General features: G+C 33.3%; 2 protein-coding genes across 2 annotated transcripts in view; one reads left to right on the plus strand and one right to left on the minus strand.

Moving 5' to 3' along the window:
- LOC136410656 (limbic system-associated membrane protein-like) overlaps nucleotides 1-19,818 on the plus strand; it is a 117,438-nt gene that overhangs the window by 86,043 nt on the left and 11,577 nt on the right. Inside the window, exon 4 of the mRNA XM_066392914.1 lies at nucleotides 1,995-2,130. Within this exon, the coding sequence (XP_066249011.1) occupies nucleotides 1,995-2,130 (136 nt within the window). The remainder of the gene's footprint in view (nucleotides 1-1,994; nucleotides 2,131-19,818) is intronic.
- On the minus strand, nucleotides 12,686-17,946 carry LOC136410721 (uncharacterized). Its single transcript, XM_066393016.1, has 11 exons — nucleotides 16,194-17,946; nucleotides 15,581-16,084; nucleotides 15,344-15,520; nucleotides 14,788-14,892; nucleotides 14,580-14,730; nucleotides 14,350-14,526; nucleotides 13,998-14,131; nucleotides 13,809-13,942; nucleotides 13,636-13,756; nucleotides 13,406-13,583; nucleotides 12,686-13,358 (listed from the first exon to the last, which is right to left on the minus strand). Exons 1-11 carry the CDS (start codon nucleotides 17,845-17,847, stop codon nucleotides 13,163-13,165), a joined length of 3,531 nt encoding a protein of 1,176 aa, XP_066249113.1. The 5' UTR covers nucleotides 17,848-17,946; the 3' UTR covers nucleotides 12,686-13,162.

Consider the following 19,818-nt stretch of genomic DNA (forward strand, 5'->3'; position numbering starts at 1 on the left):
ATTTTCCAACATCTCCTTATTCCCTCTTCACATTTGTCCCATAAAAGAGGCTTCGCAAAGTGAATCAAATGACGCAAACTTCCAATCTATCCTCCATACAATTTGACTTCGATATTGCCACTCTAAATTCTTTTAAGGTACGTTCGTGTGATATATAGGTGCCAATTTCACTTGCTTCAAAATTTACTTATATAAAAACGTGGAGCAATACTGTTTGAAAGTGAAATAAATTTTCTACAGGAGAATTTTTACATTTTCCAGGATGAATGTACATGTTGGTACATTGAAAGTCAGCTCGTGCGTCAATATTCCTGCAGGTATACATGATTTTCTGTCGGGTTTTACATTTTTCATTGTTCGAGCTTACTACAAGAACCGATTCAAAGCGTCTCATGGATAAGAAAAACGTTTTCTGGAAGCTGCTTTTCCAAGGAATAATTTATTAATATTGCAATAAAATTTCACGAAGGCAGAGATCAATTTTCGCCACAATGGATTATTTTTGTTCCTCCCGGGTCTCATTTGTTAGGATCTGTCCTATACATCCTGCCTAAGGCTGTTCACAATTTAATTCCCCTGCCATTAATTCATTATCAGGATGATTGATTCCTAGTTTGTATCAATGACACTTCCGGGAATATCTGTGGGAATACACGCCTTAACTGATTACAAATTATTGTGCCTTGTCGTGCCTTACAAACATAATTTTGATTATAGCGTGTCATCGTTATTGATGATAGGCAAGGGGTTATGTCTGTACTTAAGACAGTCAATCAACATACTTAAACTGATCTATTCACAAGTGCAATTCATATTATAAATTTGACTCAATTCTAAGATGATAAACGTATTTATAATGGATCATTCGGTAGTACACTTTAACGATATGAAAACTTCACTCGTTCGTAAAAACGTTCTTTACATTTAAGCAAATTTTCAACCATGGATATTAATCCAAAGCAATTACTTTTTCCTTAAAGAAAAGACGGCTATCCAGTCGACCACGACTAATACAGCGTAGCGCACATTCGTAGCGTAATTGCTGCCACAAAGTTTAACGTGTATTAGCTACCGTTGGTGACTGGCAGTGGTCAACGTTAATTCTTTAATACTAGGTCTTTCTTTTTCCATCTTCCGAGTGAGCTGTTTTTGCGTTTCAACAATTTCATTTTTTTTCTTCTCTCTAGCAGTGTTGTCCTTGCTTCTCAATTTATTTGTCATCTACAGGGTTTTTCTTTGACTGATTGCGCCAAATCTTCAATTGACTTGCATATAGACAATTGTAGAATACTTCCCGTTCTCATCTCGAGCCGTTATTAATGCGGTAATACCTCCACTCCACACCAGCAAAAGTTTCACAGTAGTATCATACTGCTAGAACTTCTTTGATGAAATAACAAAGGCCGAAATAATGTGATGCTTGAAAAATGTAAATTTCCTTAAAATTTCGTTTTCGTATTCGAACTCTACAGGTCGCAAATATCGATTAATTGCGACGAAACTCAGAAGATCGATAATCCTCGAGGGCATTCGAAACCTGAATAGCATCGAAATCGGTCAAGCAGGGAAATCGTAAGAACTCCGAATCGCTCCCGAAGCTTTTGAAACTTTAACTCTTGCACGCCTCACTTTTCTAATTGGAAAAGCTCCGTTATTTGATACGTTTGGACCGTTTTGTGTGGTAGTACCGAAAAGCTAATATCTTAGGCTATCTTGTTGCATTGGAAAAGTAATATTTTCAGCGATCCAGGAGGGTGCAGCATTAAGTCGTGAAAACTGTTTCATGAATGCGTCCATCTACAAATATGTTTTTGCAATGCGCAAACGTATCTTTGAAGCCTCAACTATCATTCACCTTACCACTAAGGACCTCATGTTTTTTACGATCAAATTCCAAGTCAAAAATCCTTCAGGCCAAAGTGTATTGCACATTGATATATCAGCTCACTTTTTTTACATATATTTACGTACAAATCTATGTTTTTTTTTTTCAGATAATCCGCTCTGAGAAGTCTTCCTCGAACTGGACCCTACAAATCAAATTTCCCCAGATTCGAGACTCGGGTATCTATGAATGCCAAGTGAATACCGAACCCAAGATGTCATTACCATTTAGATTAAATGTTATTGGTAAGTATGTTTTTGAGATAAGGGTTGCTCCAAGTCCAACTGGAAACGTTTTTACAGAAACATTTTTCACTTTTTGTTCCATAGCAAGCTTGTCAATTTATGTTAATACTTTTGCTAAATTGCCTCTCGTTTAATTTAATTTATGGTAAATAAACGTTCAGAAATTAGCATTATTCTGATTTAAAATACGGAAATATATTATAAAACAAATGCAAATACAATTTCGTATTATAGAATTAATCGACGTTCGCATAACTTTGAAATATGTTAAATTTTATTATAATCCAGATCGGGTCTATTGACTAACTTTGATATATTGGAAATAATTTAGGAACGAAAATTTAAATCGCAGTTGACTGTAACACGATAAATTTTAATACATTTCATATTTAATGCTAATTTCAAATCCTAGACTAAGCTGCTAAGCAAAGGAAGTTAATTTCAAATGCTGTTGTAAGCGTTGCGCATTTAAGGAGAGAGATGAATAAGGAAATAATAGAATTACAAGGCATTATCGTTTTGCTCTCTCCTTGTCAGCTAATCTTTGAATTGTAAACTGACAAGGAACGAAGAAACGAATTTATTATGTAAAATTTCTTACGAACTAAAGTGTTGATTTATAAGAAACCCTCTTGAAAACCAATTTTTGAAATCTTCAGATAATGTTTCACTGAATTTTTCGGTTGGTTGATGCCCAAATATTAGTTATCTGTGTGTAAAGTACTCTATATGTACCTACTAAACACTAGAAAATTTAGACGTTTTAGATCCTAAATAATTATTTAAAATTGAATGATAAAAATGTAAATTTTTCTAACGTTGTCTAAGGTTTTAAAGAATTTATTGATATTAACGAATACACTTTTTGGATTTCTTCGGATAATAGTTCAGATGAGCCACTCGAAAGAAAGAGGACCCTCTAGATTCGGCGCGCTCTTAAATACTAAAACTAAGCGTAATTAAACAGTGTCGTCCCCTGGCTAGAAAGCAATTATCAATTTATGACACCACCTGCGACGTTACCGTGGTACTGATAACACTTGGTCGGTACATTCTCATAGATGCCGACAAAGCGCGGCCGCACTTCTCATCAACGCCGACAAAGGGTCCTTTGCCGGTCCTTTCCCACAAGTACCGACAAAGGGTGGTTAGACGTTAATCATAAAATATTAAAATCGCATAAAGATAACGATTGCAAAACCCTCTTAATTGACGAGAATACTTCTAACCAATTTGCGACATACATAGGCGTTCTATAGGGGCACATCAACCCCCTCACAACTCTTTCATCTTAGATCTAACAGGCCTAACCTAATTAACAATATTAGCACTATCACTATATACAACTCAAAGATTTCCTAATCGTGCCTCAACTTTGTCGTAAAAATAGAGAAATTTCTACATATATACAAAAGGGTTAAAGCTATTTGACTTAGGAATTCCATAAAAATATATAATCAATTCTAATACGTCGCACTCTCATAGAAAAAATATTACACATCATAAGAAAAATATGAAAATATCGAAGGCTATTACAACTTTGTGGCTCATTTCGGCTCTGCGTTTAATTTACGCAAGCAGAAATCTGCGATGTAAATATAATAACAAGTATGTCGAACCTGAAAAAAAATATCCAACTAGCGTCATTTGCCATGTCCTTTTTGCTGCATTTCAACCAAATCTAGTAAGTAACAAAACCTAGTGTCCAGAGTCGACCTATAACCAAGAGTAATAAAAAAACAACACGGCATATGACGCTGGAAGGATATTTTCCTGCAAGTTCAATATATTTGTTGTTGACATTACCGATTTTTGTATGTATTTAATTGACTCGAGATGAAGCAAACTGAGGAGATCCAATAGGATCAGAACTGGTCTTTGAAGTGCTCGAGTGAATTAAACGCAGAGCTGGAATGAGACATATAATCATAACATTTCATATTCTCATCTATTGTTATATGAATTTTCAGCATCCACATAACAATGACGATGCCACCTGTCGTTTTACCGTAGTCAAAAGCCTTTCCCTTGTATTCATTTAAGCGAGTGTAATTCCATGAAACGAGAAACAGCAATCCATCCAGACCATATCCCATGTAAGAATCTGAATCCTGCTAATGCTGAATAAAGCCATTGCTCAGAAATTTTTAGGACAACTGCACGCTAAAGTTGTTCAAATCCCCTGCATCTTCAGCTTTCGCCTCCAACGAATGGGATCTCATTTATTCGAGATATTGCCAGAGCGATCTCCACAAAGACCGAAATATCGCAAAAGCTGCTGTAAAAAGAGGTGGTTGATGGATTAATTCCTGGAAGGAAAGCAAGAAAAGTTACTTTCTTTGTCACGGTTGTGATAATAAATCCACTTAGTGCTCGACTCCTTTAATAAATTACGCAATCTTAGAAATTATCTATAAAGGCAATTTATAACTTTTTTATGCTCCTTGTTTGCCTAAGAAAAAGAGGGGAGTTTGATTACATCCTTGTCTTAAATTTCTAAGTAATTATATTGCACAAGACTCTATAATAACATAGAGATAACTAATGTCTTTGAGGAAGGGAACTAAATTTAACCAGACTTCACTTTGCTCCATGATGGTGAAGATGTTAGTTTTCATTAGAGGCGGTCTGGAGCCCTAATGGACCATGATGTTAAAGGACTCGTTCAAGAGTGTGTAAATAAAAAAAGTTTCAAAAACTAACATTATTTCGAGGTAGAGTTGAAAAGGCACATCGTCCTGCCTATGAAAAATGAGCTTTTACTAGATTACCAAGAAGTGGTGCGATGAGAAAAAAAGAACTGTTTTTACCCTTATAATATAAGAAGGGTAGTGCAGGATTAATGCAATCGCATTTTCAACATTAAAGCGTTGGGTTTATTCTTGAGAGTGTTCGTAGAAGAGGCAATAATAATTCTTTTCAGAAAGTAAAAAATTGCTCATATTGGAATTTGAGATGTAAAGTAATAATAACGCAGGGAATTGAATAAAATAAAAAATTTTATCAGAATTCGATTTAGAAAAGCGGAAAATGCGGAATAAAAATTAGAGATATTTAGGAAATATCTGCTAATATAAAAATCCAGATGCTGTTGTAACTCTTTCAGTGTTTTAGATTCGTAAGAGACGGAAGTAAAGACGTGCGATTGACTATAGAGAAATCGACATTGACTAAATATTACAATATAATTTTAGATTGAGTTTGCAAATTTGTCCCAAAAATTATTTGCTTTCAAAATTGACTTAATTAAATTTTAGAATTTGGATGGGCGATTTGTTCTAATGAAGTTGGAATGGATGGATCTTCTCTATATCAATGTCGTAAAATCCCGTTGAATCCTTAAGCAAAACTTGTTACTTTGTCCATTTAAATGTCGAGTGAGAACACATCAAAAACTGTAGCGAATATAGATATTTTCAGAAGATTCTGATGAACATGATAATATGAGGAAAATCGAAATATTGATATTGCGATAACCATTCTTAGTTTATACTTTTTAAATGTTTAAAGAAAAACAGTTTTACCAAATCTAAAAAAAAATGTTTTTAGACCATATAAAGTAAGGAATTTATTAAAAGAAATCTGGTATGAAACATGTACGAGTTGACTTCAATCGTGTGGTAAAACAGTGAAAATGATTATTCAAGCGTTTAAAAATGGCATCAATGTCTCTTCGTAATGTTTTAAATTCAATAAAATTGCCTGTTGCGCATTCCAGCTGCGTCCAAAGACGACGCCTTAAGAAGAAACTGCTAAAAAACTATATCTTCGTATATTCGACAATTTTCTATTTGTATACATTTTTACATTGCCACTTATTTCATAATTATCTTTTTTAATTCATTAATTTCTGGTTGACAATCAGAAACCTTTACTGATTTCCCAGCGCAGACATTGGTTCTCCGAGCCGGATTTCCCGGGTTTCCAATTTTCTTGTAATTTTCTTTCTGTCGCATAAGATTGAGAACAACAATGATTTAATCCTATAATTTAATTTTGCTCTCTTGAAAAAACTTGAAAAATTATATTATAGGATTAAAATCTTCTTCCTTCGAACGAGAAATTCTTCGAATTACTACGAATCGTATGAGATAAAATACAAGCCACCATTTGTTACGTTTTTTACTATTGCCCATTTTTGAAAGTCTAAGTCGTGTGAAATTATACACAGCGCCCGATTTTCGAGTTCAAACATAGATACATACTTCAGTAATTCGAAGAGATCTGAGACTTGTTAAATTAGGATAAAGTTGGTGACTTAACCTTCATGCCTACAGACTGCTTTAAGATTAGAAAAAGTTCAACAAATTTCCGGAAATATTTGTGAAAAACTGGATGGTTTGAAAGTCGTTTTTCTTTGTACTTGTGTGTTTACATTGATTATCAAAAATGTCTATAACCACAGAGATGATTATAAATAAACGATTGCCTATAATCTAATGTGTCTTAATGTTGCGAGCTTTCCAACAATCCCGTAAGACCTCTAAAAACCCGGTGAAAATTGACACAACAATCCCTAACAAACCAAGACGTTTTCCCTAAGTTTCTTTCTGCATTTGTTGGAAACAAAAGCGATATTTCAGATCCCTACAAGTCCAAAAGAAATTTACTGGAAGACTGCTGATTTACGTAGTAACAATTCAATCTTATTCTGCAATCTGGCATATAAAGTGGCTTGTCCGATATCCATATTTAGATTCTCCATCCTTTTGACCTCTCCACCGAAAATAGCATTAACAAGGGAAAGTTCTATTAATGCTCAATGGTCCGAGTAAAAAGAGGTCATACATCATTCTTGCTTCGATGACCTGTCTTATTTCAATTCCTGCCTGACCTCATTTCACACGCCATCAAGATACTAGGGAATACTGTTAGTCGCTGAATATTCTCATGTTTATTCGTTGATTTGAATAATATTTTTAAATCTTTTTAAATCTAAGTTTAAGCAACTAAAGTAATTGCATTATACGTTGCAATAAATATACGGTTGCGAAAACGCCGAATAAGCAGAATTTCAAATTAGGTTTATTGGAATATATGTTATGGAAAACTTCCAACAATAAGAGCTGGAGTGGAATAATTGGCATTGAACCCCGTAGCAGATAAGCACAGATTGGATGGAAATATTTGCATAAATCTCTGTATATGGCCGTTTAGTGCGACCGTATTCTGACGTAGATACCTTTATTGATGTTTTGTATATTCAACTGAAGAATGAAAAATTGTCTGTCACATACGAGTATCCGTATTCCTTTAAGTTATACAAATATAATTGAATAAATTAAATTTACTTCCTCGAGTGGTGCCCCATCGAACCATAGTTGAATGACCACAGAGAAGGAGCCTCTTTTTTAAATCATTAAAAAGAGTAATGCATGAAAAAAGAGAAGACAGTTCATGTAGCATTTAGATAAATTCCCTTTTTCCATGGCTCAAAAAAGGGTCTAGTAAAAACCTTGCTAATCCCAATTGCAGTCACAGCCGCTTTGTTTTTGCCAACAAATAGAACGATTTTATTTAAGGGAAAATAGAAAGCAATTATTTTATGGCATAATAGAGAAAATCCGGTGGCGTTTCAATTAATTTTTCTCTGTTCGCTTGACCCAAAAAATGCACTAACAAAACCTTTTTTTAGTAATCTTACAATATTTTTTCTATTGAGCTGAAACAAAAATAATTATAAATTTCAAGGATTTAGTAATTTTAATATTGTCAAAAGTTGGTGGGCGGCAGCATTGCGGAAAAATAATTGACAGTTTTGGATATTATTTAAGTTGTAGAACATCAATCGAGGCCAACATAAGGAGATAAAATTACCATAACCGTTTCGAACTGTAAAAATTGCTTTATTTAATTTAACCACAGCGTAAAACAAGTTTTCATGTTAAAACAACATTTCCAAAAGTCTATTAGAGTATTTATTTAACATAAAAAAATTTCAGCAATTTCTATTTAAAATAACCTACTTTCCTGCTCAGACTGCCCAGTATGTCTATAAAGTGTTTAATAAAAGTAAAGTGTTATGTCAAATTACGCCATTAAACCTCGTCCTAGATCCTTAAATGTGCTCTGGGTTACGACGTCATTGCTGGCAACAAATCTTGCCTCTTTTGAAATGTTAGCATACACATTTTAAGGCAAATTGAATTGTTTTCTTCAAGTAAATTGCATGCTAACTCCGTAATATACCTTGCATGGAAAACTTCTGAATTAGCTTAGTTAATTGCTATTAATCCTTTGTGCTGCGTCCTTTTAGCTGTTCACTGAGGAAGAAGGTTGAAGTATGTTTAGGGTTGGAAGTTGAACCACAAGTTAAAGTGATCATCAGAACTTTTTCATATAATCATTATATATGTAGGTGTTGCGTAACATACTGTACAAATAAGAGACGTGCAATTCCCTGAGGTCAGCGAATCAAAAGAAGCTAAAAAATTTGGTATCCTTCGGGTATCTTGTTCTTCTTTTCAGACAGTTGGGAAGTAAAATAACAGCGCGTAAAGATACAAGTTTCATAAGACAACACATTGACGCACGAATTGAAGTTTTCATAACGACAAGCGAAGCGACGAGTAGGTAATGGAGGAATGCGTCAATAGGCCTATGAAACTTACATCTTTTTTTTCCTTTTGAGGTTGAACAATAATTGTTACAATGTCAGTCATTTTCAGATAGTTAAATAGTTAAGGTGAGAAAACTACGGGAAACGTTTTTGTGCACTATTTTCTTAAATTTGCCATTTAAATCAATCGTAGCCAGCATAACACAGAAAAAATAACCATATCAGTAATGTAACTCACGATCAAATTGCCAGCAGTACAATAAAATTGCTATAACTGTTCCGAATTGGAAAGACACGCGACATGTCTAAAATGTTGATTGACTGGCCGCTCTCGTCATGTCAAACGTTTTCTCACAGGGTCGTCTTGCAAGTAGTTTGTTTTTTTAAACCCAGGTGTATAAGAGTTAGTTGAGCCATTCTATTTGGGTGATGATTTACAAAATGGCACTACCCCAAATAACATTGATGTTAAGTTAATTTCATTCATTATATCTGACAACAGTAATGTTATTCTTATGGGATGGCTCAAGTATTAGTTTGGTTCATCTGAATCCACTTTCATTTCATCTTACCGGGCCTTATTCAAATCAACTAATTCTGAAATTAGGATTTCAGTATTCTGTCGATAATTATTTTAAAATCTGCGTATAGAGTAGTTGTTAAAAAATTGCAGTTGCCCAAGATTTTTGTTTGAAAGGACAGCAAAGTGCTCCAAAATATGTATTAGGTCCCAAATGACACGATATTACTGGGCAGTGAAATATTGTTCAACACTAGGATGTGAGGGTGTTTTGTTCCTCGTTATTAGATAAGTATCCCCTTACCACCCGTATATCCTCCAGGTTCTATACCGTCTGCGGACCGAATATTACTATCAAAGATACTCACATTAAATCCTGTGCGAAATTTTCAATTAAATCTAGGAGGGTCGAGATATTTTGTCTTCTACGATGCCCGATATTATATATCATATTCGATGTTATAATTGTATGTAGGAGTTTGTGTTCAAGGAAACACGAATCTAACGCACCTTTTCGACCAAATTATTGTTCGAGTGTTATCGAAGTTCGTGAGGAATTGAGCCTTTATGGAGAAGTAATTTCGAAGTAATACAATGAGAAACTAAATATTTCATTACATGTTTGGATTTTAAAATTATTTCGCTCAAAATATCCTATTCCGATTTTTAATTGTTTCCGAAATATGGACGTTTGAATTATGGCAGTTTTTAAATTTTCGCCTTTGTGAACGATTTTGCAAAATAGCACTCACTTGCTATGTCACTTTTTCAAGGCAAATCTGAGTACTAATTTTGAAATTTGTTAAATTTCTACAATTCGAATCATTCGTAAGTTATAACGGTTGAAAATAGTCAAAAATCGAAAAAATTGAAAATAACCGAAAAAAAAATCTTAAACTAAATAATCTTATAAAAATGTGAGATATCCAAATACACATCTATATACAAGGGGTTTCATTAAAATTTAAAAAGTTTAATGATAATGTACTTTTTTGGGCAAATAACACGGCGAATATCAAAATTATTTTTAGTTTACATCTCTGCCTTCAATCTATACCTTTTGCACTTAAACCGTACTTACTTTTATCTTTACAAAATTTTGGGATAACTGTTGTAGTCTAAAATTTGCGACACCCTGTATAACTTCAAAATTCAAACTCCTCATTACCTTGTTGCGACTATTGCGTGGCTGCTCGCACCAGCTGACGTTTTCATCTTAAAAGATTAGCCTGATGAATTGGCTTTCCTTAAGATAAACCTTAGTATTCCTTAGATCAAGATACAGAAAGCCTCATACACACACACAATACTGGTCGTGAATAAAATTACTTATATGCCAGGCAAGAACGGCGTTTGTCAACATCATCGTACATTTCTCATTACATATTTTATCCCGCATCTCTTATACTAAATTATTTCCACAAATATCCATTTTCCGTCCAAGGAAGAAGATGTTCATATTTAAAAAAAGATACCTATTTAAAGTTAGAAAAATGGGTTTATTGAAAACTCGCAATCCAGATCAGTCTCATTTTTTGACATTATATTTATCTGGAAACGGTCATTTTACCACACTAAATACCTTCAAAATTTTCTTATTATATTAAAAAATGTAGATGCTTTTGAGATATGAAATAAAAATTTATTAAGAAGTAGGTACTTCTTCACAAGCTTACCTTGTACTTGTCAAATGAATTCAAATATTTTCACTTCACTTGAAAGATGAAAGGGCAACGCAGCATTTCTCTTGGAATTTTTAGGGAAGTATTTGAAATCTAAATAATTCCACTAACTATAATATTAAAATTTGAGATCAGTGGAATTTCTTAGATTTCATTTTCTATTATGTTTAATAACGTTTTAATATTCTCTCAAATCGAAGTAAGAAATTTGCACTTCTACAGGATATTAAACTTGACATCAACAAAATAAATATCAGGGCAAAAACTTCGCATATGTTTGGCATCCAGCTGATTTATAATATGATGATATCAAGAAGCTAATTGCTACATAGACCAACTATAACTAAATTAACTGTAGAACACTAACATCCCTAACTAATGTGCAGAGCTAGAGAACTTCTCGTAGCGTGTAATCAAGGAAGCATAAACAGCACCAAATTTACAATCAGGAAAACTTCCCATATTGTCTGAAAAACTAATTTAGAGTTCGGCTTCTAAAAGTTGCCGTCGTTTAAACTAAAATTTGCCTCGTGCGGCCCTTAACCATATTAGCGTTGCAGTTTGGAACTTTATATTCAAAAATGAACTGCATTCTAATTTATGGTAACATAAACACAATTCTATATTTTTCAATAACGCCATCAAACAAAAATGTTCCTTTTTTAACGTGCTTGAGCATCTAATTTACTGGAAGTAAAAGCAATAAAGCTTAGCAAACGAATTTAAAATTTAACATCTCCAAGAACTCGCCACGAAAGTGTTCTTAAATATACTCGATTACTTATTCATGTCTCCTCATTTTGTGAATAAAGGAGTAATTAACCTTCCGCCTAGTTCAACCGACTGAAATATTCAGTTTCATTTATTCCCTCACCTAACTTTGAATTTAAAAGAAGATGTGCACACTAAAGCGCAAATTAATAGAAAGAAATTATAGAAGTGAAACTTGGTTGACCCTACAAAACAGTACAACCGCACCTTAAACGAATTTTTCCAATTTTGCCACATAAAGCAACAGTTTTCTTAATCAAGAGCGCTAACTAAAGAGATTTCATATTGCAACTAACTAGTTACCAAATGAAAACGGGATTTGAATCATATACATGTGTCACTTATTAGAGAGTTTTATATTATTTCAACTCGTGTCACATTGCTGGGCGTGGACAAAATTCACTACTGGCCTACATAAAATAGTACATTTCCTAACTCAATGCATTGAAATTGATTATTAGCAACAAAGTTAAATTTGCCACTATATTAATTATGAAATTAGTTATCATATAGGTAATCTTTCCCAATTAGAAAAAAATAATTTGCATACAATAATAAAAAGTATGAAAATATGAATGAAGGGGGCATATCAAAAAGGGAGATAAGACGATCAAGCCATAAGAATAATTTATGATTACAAAAGGAACAACCAATGATTTATATGAATTATAATAATTTTTTCTGTTAATACATTTTTATTCGTTCTATACGTTCAATCTTCCGCACAAACACTTCCTTGTTTGAGACCTGTCACGCCTGGTAATCACAGCAGTGATCAATGGCAATGGCACCATGGAAATTTTAGATGAATTTTCAGGAGGTAGATATAGTTTGAATTTTGGACTGAAAACATGACGAAATTTACGATTTTTTTCCTCGACCTGAGTTTAAAGCGATTTCTAGACATTTTAAAGGAATCGTGACAGATAGATAATAATTGATCGAGGATACTCTTTAGAGGAGATTTTGTAGAACTGGAAACATTATGGTATTGAAAAAGGAGTAAAGAACCGTGAAAAAATGTACGTTTAAAAAATAAAATTTATTGTAAAGATCAACTCTTAACTGTAAATTGAAAAATCGGTATTTTACAATAATAATTTAGTTTTGTATCGTTTATTCTTGCTGAACGAACATCAATATTTTCAAAAACTCGTCAATAATTTAATTATGCTGTATATAGGAAACACCTCACTCTATTTCAACAAAATTAATTATGTCCGAAAGATTATTTCTTGCAGAGTCACGGACATAGACCGGTTTCCAATGAAAACATATGTTCAATATCGTAGTCAATAATAAAGTTTTTTTAAGATTTCCTTTTTTTTCAAAATCTTTGTTACCAAAATCGACCAAGACGTTTTTGAATTACAAATTACCGAAAATCACCGAAAAACGTTTCGTTTCGACTATTTTTTGAACAGTTTATATAGAACTAAATGTAAATTTATAACATTAAAAAGTAGAAAACAAATACTTAAAATTGAAATAAAATAACAATTATTCCAAACAACTGACGAATTCAGACACGGAATTGTAATTCAAAATGCTGTCTCGAAACTTGATCAAATCACATTTGCACATATTATGTACTTTGGTTTTAGTATTTCGGTATCTAAAAGCAGTGATAGATTGCACTAATAAAAAATGCAGCCACAGAACATTGGTATACGGGGTGAATTTCTTCCAATTGTTTCTGTAAAACGACAATTAAATTTTTTTAGATATTGAATCGAAACTTACTCAGTCTTGTTCCTCATGAGTCTATAGATATCAAATTGGTAGCTGCCATGGCTTGTAAATAACTCGGGATCATCCGCCAAATCTGTGAAAATAGTCACTCCATCCGACGACATCCTCGACAGAGTGAAATCAATTATTGTTGCCTTCACTCCGTAGGTTCTAAACTTTTTGTGTCTCCCTATTCTCATCATTAGAAATTAAATTGCCCTTCGCATAAATTTATTCATTACCTTTTAGTTTAAAACTAGCGAAAGAGCCTTTGCTAATTTTCTGTACTAATATGTTACCCAGATGCAGATCACGATGCTCAAATTCTACTTCTTCTTCTGCTATTGCCAACGCGTAAGTCACCTGGGCAATAAAATCAATAAAATAGCCTATTTACGCAGCATAAGTAAAATACCTGTTTAAAAAGAGATAATGCCTGTTGGGCGTTATTAAACACGAAATCCTGCAAGTTTTGTCCAGCGTTGGAGACTTCCAAAACGATGTAAAGTTGTTCACTACCAAAAACATCAGGACATTCGTTTTCAGAACCTAGAAATTGTTCTCTGCCAACCGAAATTAGAGTTATCTATATTTTTATCGTTACCTATATCAGCATCGAATTCGTGCCAAACATGCAGCAACCTTTCGGGATACTGCCCTTTGACGCAGCGTAACCTTTGCAATTCACAAAAAGCCGAAGTACTATTCGATTTATTCTCGCGAAACTGGGATAATGTCCTAAAATCAGCTTTCGTTTATCAGCGAGTCGTTATTTTCATATTCGAATACGAAAATAACGACACAAAATCAACAGATACCTTACCCCTACTTATTGAAAATATCCAAAATTAAAGATACTCAATACTATTAAGATGACCAAAAGTTCATTCTATTTACTCAAATCATCCCATCCGTCATCCCAAGTCCACATTAAATTATTAAGTCAATTCACTTACGACGCTATAGTAGCTTCCGGTAGGATTTCATGGAATTTCTTCTGCCTCTCGCCATTGATTTCGACATCGCCCTCGATAGGAATCACTTTCATTACAACCGAACTACCGTCAGTTTTCTTATACATAAACACTTCGCCATAAGTACCTTCTCCTATCTTCTTACAATTGTTAAGTAACCTAGATTTAAATTATTTAAACACAAAGCATAACAAATCAGAAACCCAACTTACGAGTCGGGAAACAGTTTCTCAAATGCCTCCGCATCGGTTTGTTCACAATATTTTAAAATTATGTTTCTGGCAGTGATTTCTGGACATGTCAAATCGTTTAAAGAAGTTATTCGTAAAGAAGAATCAGTACTAAATTTATTACTTGTTACACCTAAATTCGGTTAGAACTTGATTAGCTTGTATTATTTTTAATAGATGATCTTCTTACTCGATTCGGCGTAATCTTGCGGAAGGTTTGTCCCCCTAAGTAGATATTTTTCGATAATGTTGGACAGGCGAACTTTCTCAGGAGATATGAAACTGCTAGTTTTTCCTAAAAGATTTTTCTGTTTGATTAAATTATTTATGGTTCAAAATAATACAGGTAACGCAATCGAAGGGATCCATTTAAGATACACATGTTGCCATAACAATCTACTCGCTCATTAGAGCGCACAGCTCTGCGATCTCAGTTGGCGTTAACTGCCACGTTACTTGATTGAGTTCTTGCGACTAAATGTAAGTTTGACATCTAAATAATTTTTTTAAGACGAATGCCAGTTATATCCTAAGAAATATAAGCAGATATACTTTTAATAAAGAGAATAAGTACGAACTCTGTATAATAATCGTTCCACTATTAAATAGATTTATAAAACCTTAAGTTTTGCAGTTAAGTATTTTAATAACTCAAAATATTTGTGAGATATTCGACCATTATTAGATTTATCAGTAACTCTGTACAAAATTTAAATTTTGAAAAAAATTGTATAGTAAATACTTACTGTTAAGAGTAGAAGTGAGATCGATGGCAATTATTGTTGTCCTCCTTTGATGTAACAAGGACGTGCGCGACACTTTCCTTGTAAGTAGATTAGGTTGATTAGGGAACTTGAATACTTTATCACAATCTTCTTTAGGAGTCTTTTGATTACAATCTAGACAGACAGGTGGTGTTGGGGCTATTTTAACAGAATAAAAAATAATATATTTATTGCCGAAATTTCTCGTCCACCCCTTACCCTGCAAACTAACACTTTCCTTAGTTTCAACATTATTTACAGACATTATAGAATCAACATCTTTCAACATAATTTGACTAGACACATTTCCTACGGTTTGGCAGTCTTCTGACTTGAGTGACAGATACAGGTCCTGGGCAATATAAGCCTTTCTTTTTGTCACCCAATTGAGAGACCTTGCCTTAACTGCTATGCAAGTAGCTTGGCTATCAGCTAAATCATCACAATCATCAGAAGATACAGAAATTATTTGAGCTATGTAGTCTTTTTCAGGCATTCGAGACACATTCAAATTAGTGTCCTGAAGACAATAAGAAGATATATCTGATTGAGAGCTATATAGTGTTTGACTTTTGCTCAAGTTGAAAGTGCTTAGACTGGGTAATTTAAGGGAGCAATTTTGATTTTGCAAAATTCTAGAATTAGTATCATCCAATGGCAGGCCGAAGGACAACTTCTTACCAATTTGTCTGGAGGCATTTTTAAACGCACAATTTTCATTTCCTAAAAAAAAATTATTCTTAATATAAAATCATTATTAGTCAAGTAGAAAAAGAAATTGAGCATAATTAAATGAGATTTAGTTTGGAAATGTGTAATATTACATTCTTACCAATGCTATTATGAATGCCATATAGTTCTGTTACATTCTTGGCAAAGCATGTAACCATTGAGTCCATTAAGGACTTTTGAGACAAGAGACTAACATCCTGCATATTTCTGTGTTGCAATATGGCACTAGAATTAGATGAAAACTTTCTACAAGTCTGAGTTAGATACTTTCTCACTCCATACTTGGTAAAACAATTGGTTTTCAGTTTAGGCAAAGTTTCTCTAGAGAGGTTCACATATAGTTGTTTGGATTTTTGGTTAGAGGTTCTTGAGTTTGCCAAAAAATGTTTAGAAAAATGAACATTACGATCCAAGTTAACAAATAATTTCTTCAACATATTTGTGCTACTCAAGTGTGATGTGTGATGAATCGCCATTCTTTGCTGATTTTGTGCCTTGACTAAAACTAACTCTTCTATTTCCTCACTCAAAGAATTTGTCTGTTTGGAGGATTCCTGGTCAGACTTTTCTAAATAATTTGAACAAATGGATGTATTTAAGTGAGACTGGCTGAATATATCAGGTGTAATCTGGTCCTTGTAAAACTTCTTGAAGTTTTGTTGAACAATTGACTTGCTTTGATGCCCACTACATGATATATTGTATGTTTTATCAAAGGTTTGAATGTTACTATTTGCAATTGATTGGCTTGGTATTGCAGTATCACACTTAACAGACATAATTAGTCTGCAAGGCAACTCCTCTTCCATCACAACACCACCACTGTTCTCAACACCAGAAGTTTGAGAATCTTTTATGCTTTGTGACATTTTCAGTTTCCCACTTTTCACACTGTTATGATCAACGTTAGGTGCTGACCATGCCCAACTTTTAAGTTCACTTACAGACTCCACTATAGTATTGCTAACTTGATCTGTTGTATTAATAGCTGAGAAAGGGTCAACCATTACATGTTTTCTTGTGATTGGACGAATGGGTGTACTGCTATGCAATATAATATTATTAGCTCTTGAAGTTAAAAAAGAATTAAACTCAAGTTCAGATTTTAAATCATTTGATAACTCTTTGAATACTTGAGATTTTGAAACATTTTGAAGAGGTACAGCTAGATGGTTTTTGGCAGCATAGACTTTCTTTGAGTTAGATGATCTAAGTACCATTGAATGGGTTTTTTTATCACTATGGACAAATTTGTTGTTATAAGCATTATCAGACACTACTTCTAAACTTTCAGTAATTGCTATATCTGAAGGTGTTGCATTTGCAAAGTAAGAACTCATAGCAGTGGTATCTTGAGGTAAATGCCTGCTATTGCTATCCGATTTATTGCCATTTAACATATTGGGAAAAGAGCATAACTCTGCTTCTGAATTTTCTGATGGCTTTTTAACTTTGCCTAGTGGAATAAGCTTAGAGAAGGAAATTTTGGAGCCTGAAGAACATGAAGTGGAGAGTGTCTGTGGTACTTTTAAGAGCCGATCAAAGGTATCATTCACATTAACATGAAGTGATTCGTCATTTAACACAGACTTTAATTTCTTGGAAAAGTTTCTGAGTTTAAATATCTTGGTTTGTGGTTTCTTCTTAAATATCTTCTTCAGAGATAAGTTGTTCACAAAGAGCATATCGAAAGCCTGTGCAGAGGTTACGGTGGGTTTGTTGGAATTTCTACTGTACGTTCGAAAGGGTGCCATTCTCCTTGTTCAGCCACTAAATTTCTCCTTCATCAACTAAGGTATTGAGTGCTGCTTAGGTGAGATGCTTCCGAGTTTTTTACGAAGAGTTTCACTCAGAAAATCAGTCAGTTTGTTGTCAGAAAATTAATTTAAATTCACGATGAAAACCACAGAACGAAATCCATTAAACGTTATAATCATATAATGGACGGAATGTCAAATTATTTCAAATTTCAAATACAGTCTAAATGGATCATTGTTAGAGGGCGCCACCAACTGGTTAACTTACGACAGATCAAGATGAATCGTCGGTCGGCATATTTTGACATCGACTCAACGGCAGTACCGTACTCTTGAACGATAGTTATCCCAGATCCGTATTTTGTATTATGCAAAATGATCGCATTTTGCGTTTAAGCATATGGAACTCTTATTTTCGATAAATATATAGGGGGTTCTATGAGAAGGAGAAGGCAGTTCAAGAGACAATTATATTGTTAATTTCCAAGAAAAAAAAATTATATTAATAAGCGTATAATTTTCAATGGTTTAAGAAAGATTTATTGTAGTTTCTATTTTTATCTTAATTTTTAATGACATTGTTACATCTTCACTAAAATTGCATAAATCCGTGTAATAAATAAATTATTGTACGTGTATGATTGCTATCTAAACAATATTAGAAATTTTAATTCCGACATGTTTGAACACTGAAAAATTCATAACACTTCTCAACGCCTAAGGCGGTCAATTCTACAATATTCATGCATTTGTAATAAAAAGAATATTATATAATGTTGACATATGAGGAAGCCCTTAACGCTCGAGCGCCCTATAAATACCATGGGTGCTTTGAAGGCTTTCGTACGCATTAATAATGGATGATCATTAAAATAAAACCTCAAACAGTGGAAATATCAAAAGCATGTCTTGGATAAATTCATCTGTTAATTTGGTGTCAGTCAGATTTTTAATGGTACATAACAAATGGCTTAATCAACGTCTTGCGTTAACGATTCACCGCCTACTGCAAAAAAAAAAATTTTAATGATCATCCGTTGTTATAAAACATTTTCGTGTATAAAAGCCTTTAAAGCTCATGCTGCTTATTTGCTACGCATCGTGTTTTGTATTATAATAAATAGCTCGTGCTTAAAAGATCTTCTCATATATTATAGAATATTATTTCCCTTATTGAGATAATGTATGACACAACATTTGCTTTTTTCTCAATTTCAGGAAACCGGATTCTCGATGATTTACACGTTCCTTAATCTTTTCGACGAAAATGTTTTTTTAATCTAATTCAATTAACAAAAACTTTCCTATAAATTCCTACTTGGAAGATAGGCACAAAAATTTTATCCGTTTGCCTTTCAGTTTGTGAACCTAATTAGCAGACAAATTCAATTTAGAGAATTACATTTCATCTCATGCTAATTGGATGCAAATCCCTAAGCAAATAACCAAATAACTCGGAATGAAATCGAAACTTTTGTATGAAACTTTACCTGCAAATCGTGTAAAGCAATACACATGGATCGAACGGAAACTTTATATTTCAGGAAGTTTAACAAAGAGAAGTATGATTAACTGATTGCTCATGCATTCTCTTGTTCATATTCTGCACCGAATTCTATGTTCAAATTTAAAACAGTGAAATATACAGGGTGTTCTAAAAACAAAAGGACACAGAGTACTAACATATTTTTCCATAAACATATTTCGATAGAAGTCGACTTGACTAATTCGAAAGCTTCACTTATATTTGCTTTCTTTTAATAACTTAGAGCAATTTTGATATTTAAACCAAATTTGGCATTTGTTTTTGTTTTTAATTGAGTAATTCAAATTTTATTTCATTATTGCTGTTATTAACAGAGGCGTAGTGAGGGCATTTCAGTTTTACTACTTTCCTGAAAACTTATATCTGGGAAATTTATAAATTCATTACTTACTTAATAAATGCCTATAAATCACTCTGAAAGT

The sequence above is a fragment of the Euwallacea similis genome, chromosome 9 (assembly GCF_039881205.1).
Source record: "Euwallacea similis isolate ESF13 chromosome 9, ESF131.1, whole genome shotgun sequence".
NCBI lineage: Eukaryota > Metazoa > Arthropoda > Insecta > Coleoptera > Curculionidae > Euwallacea > Euwallacea similis.

What these genes read in the sequence shown, in the direction of transcription:
- LOC136410721 (XM_066393016.1), bottom strand. Translation starts at nt 17,847, where the DNA reads ATGGCACCCTTTCGAACGTACAGTAGAAATTCCAACAAACCCACCGTA. An exon ending in CATTATCTCTTTTTAAACAG is followed by an intron (nt 13,757 to 13,808) that starts GTATTTTACTTA and finishes TTTATTGCCCAG; the next exon opens with GTGACTTACGCGTTGGCAAT. An exon ending in CGCTAGTTTTAAACTAAAAG is followed by an intron (nt 13,584 to 13,635) that starts GTAATGAATAAA and finishes TGATGAGAATAG; the next exon opens with GGAGACACAAAAAGTTTAGA.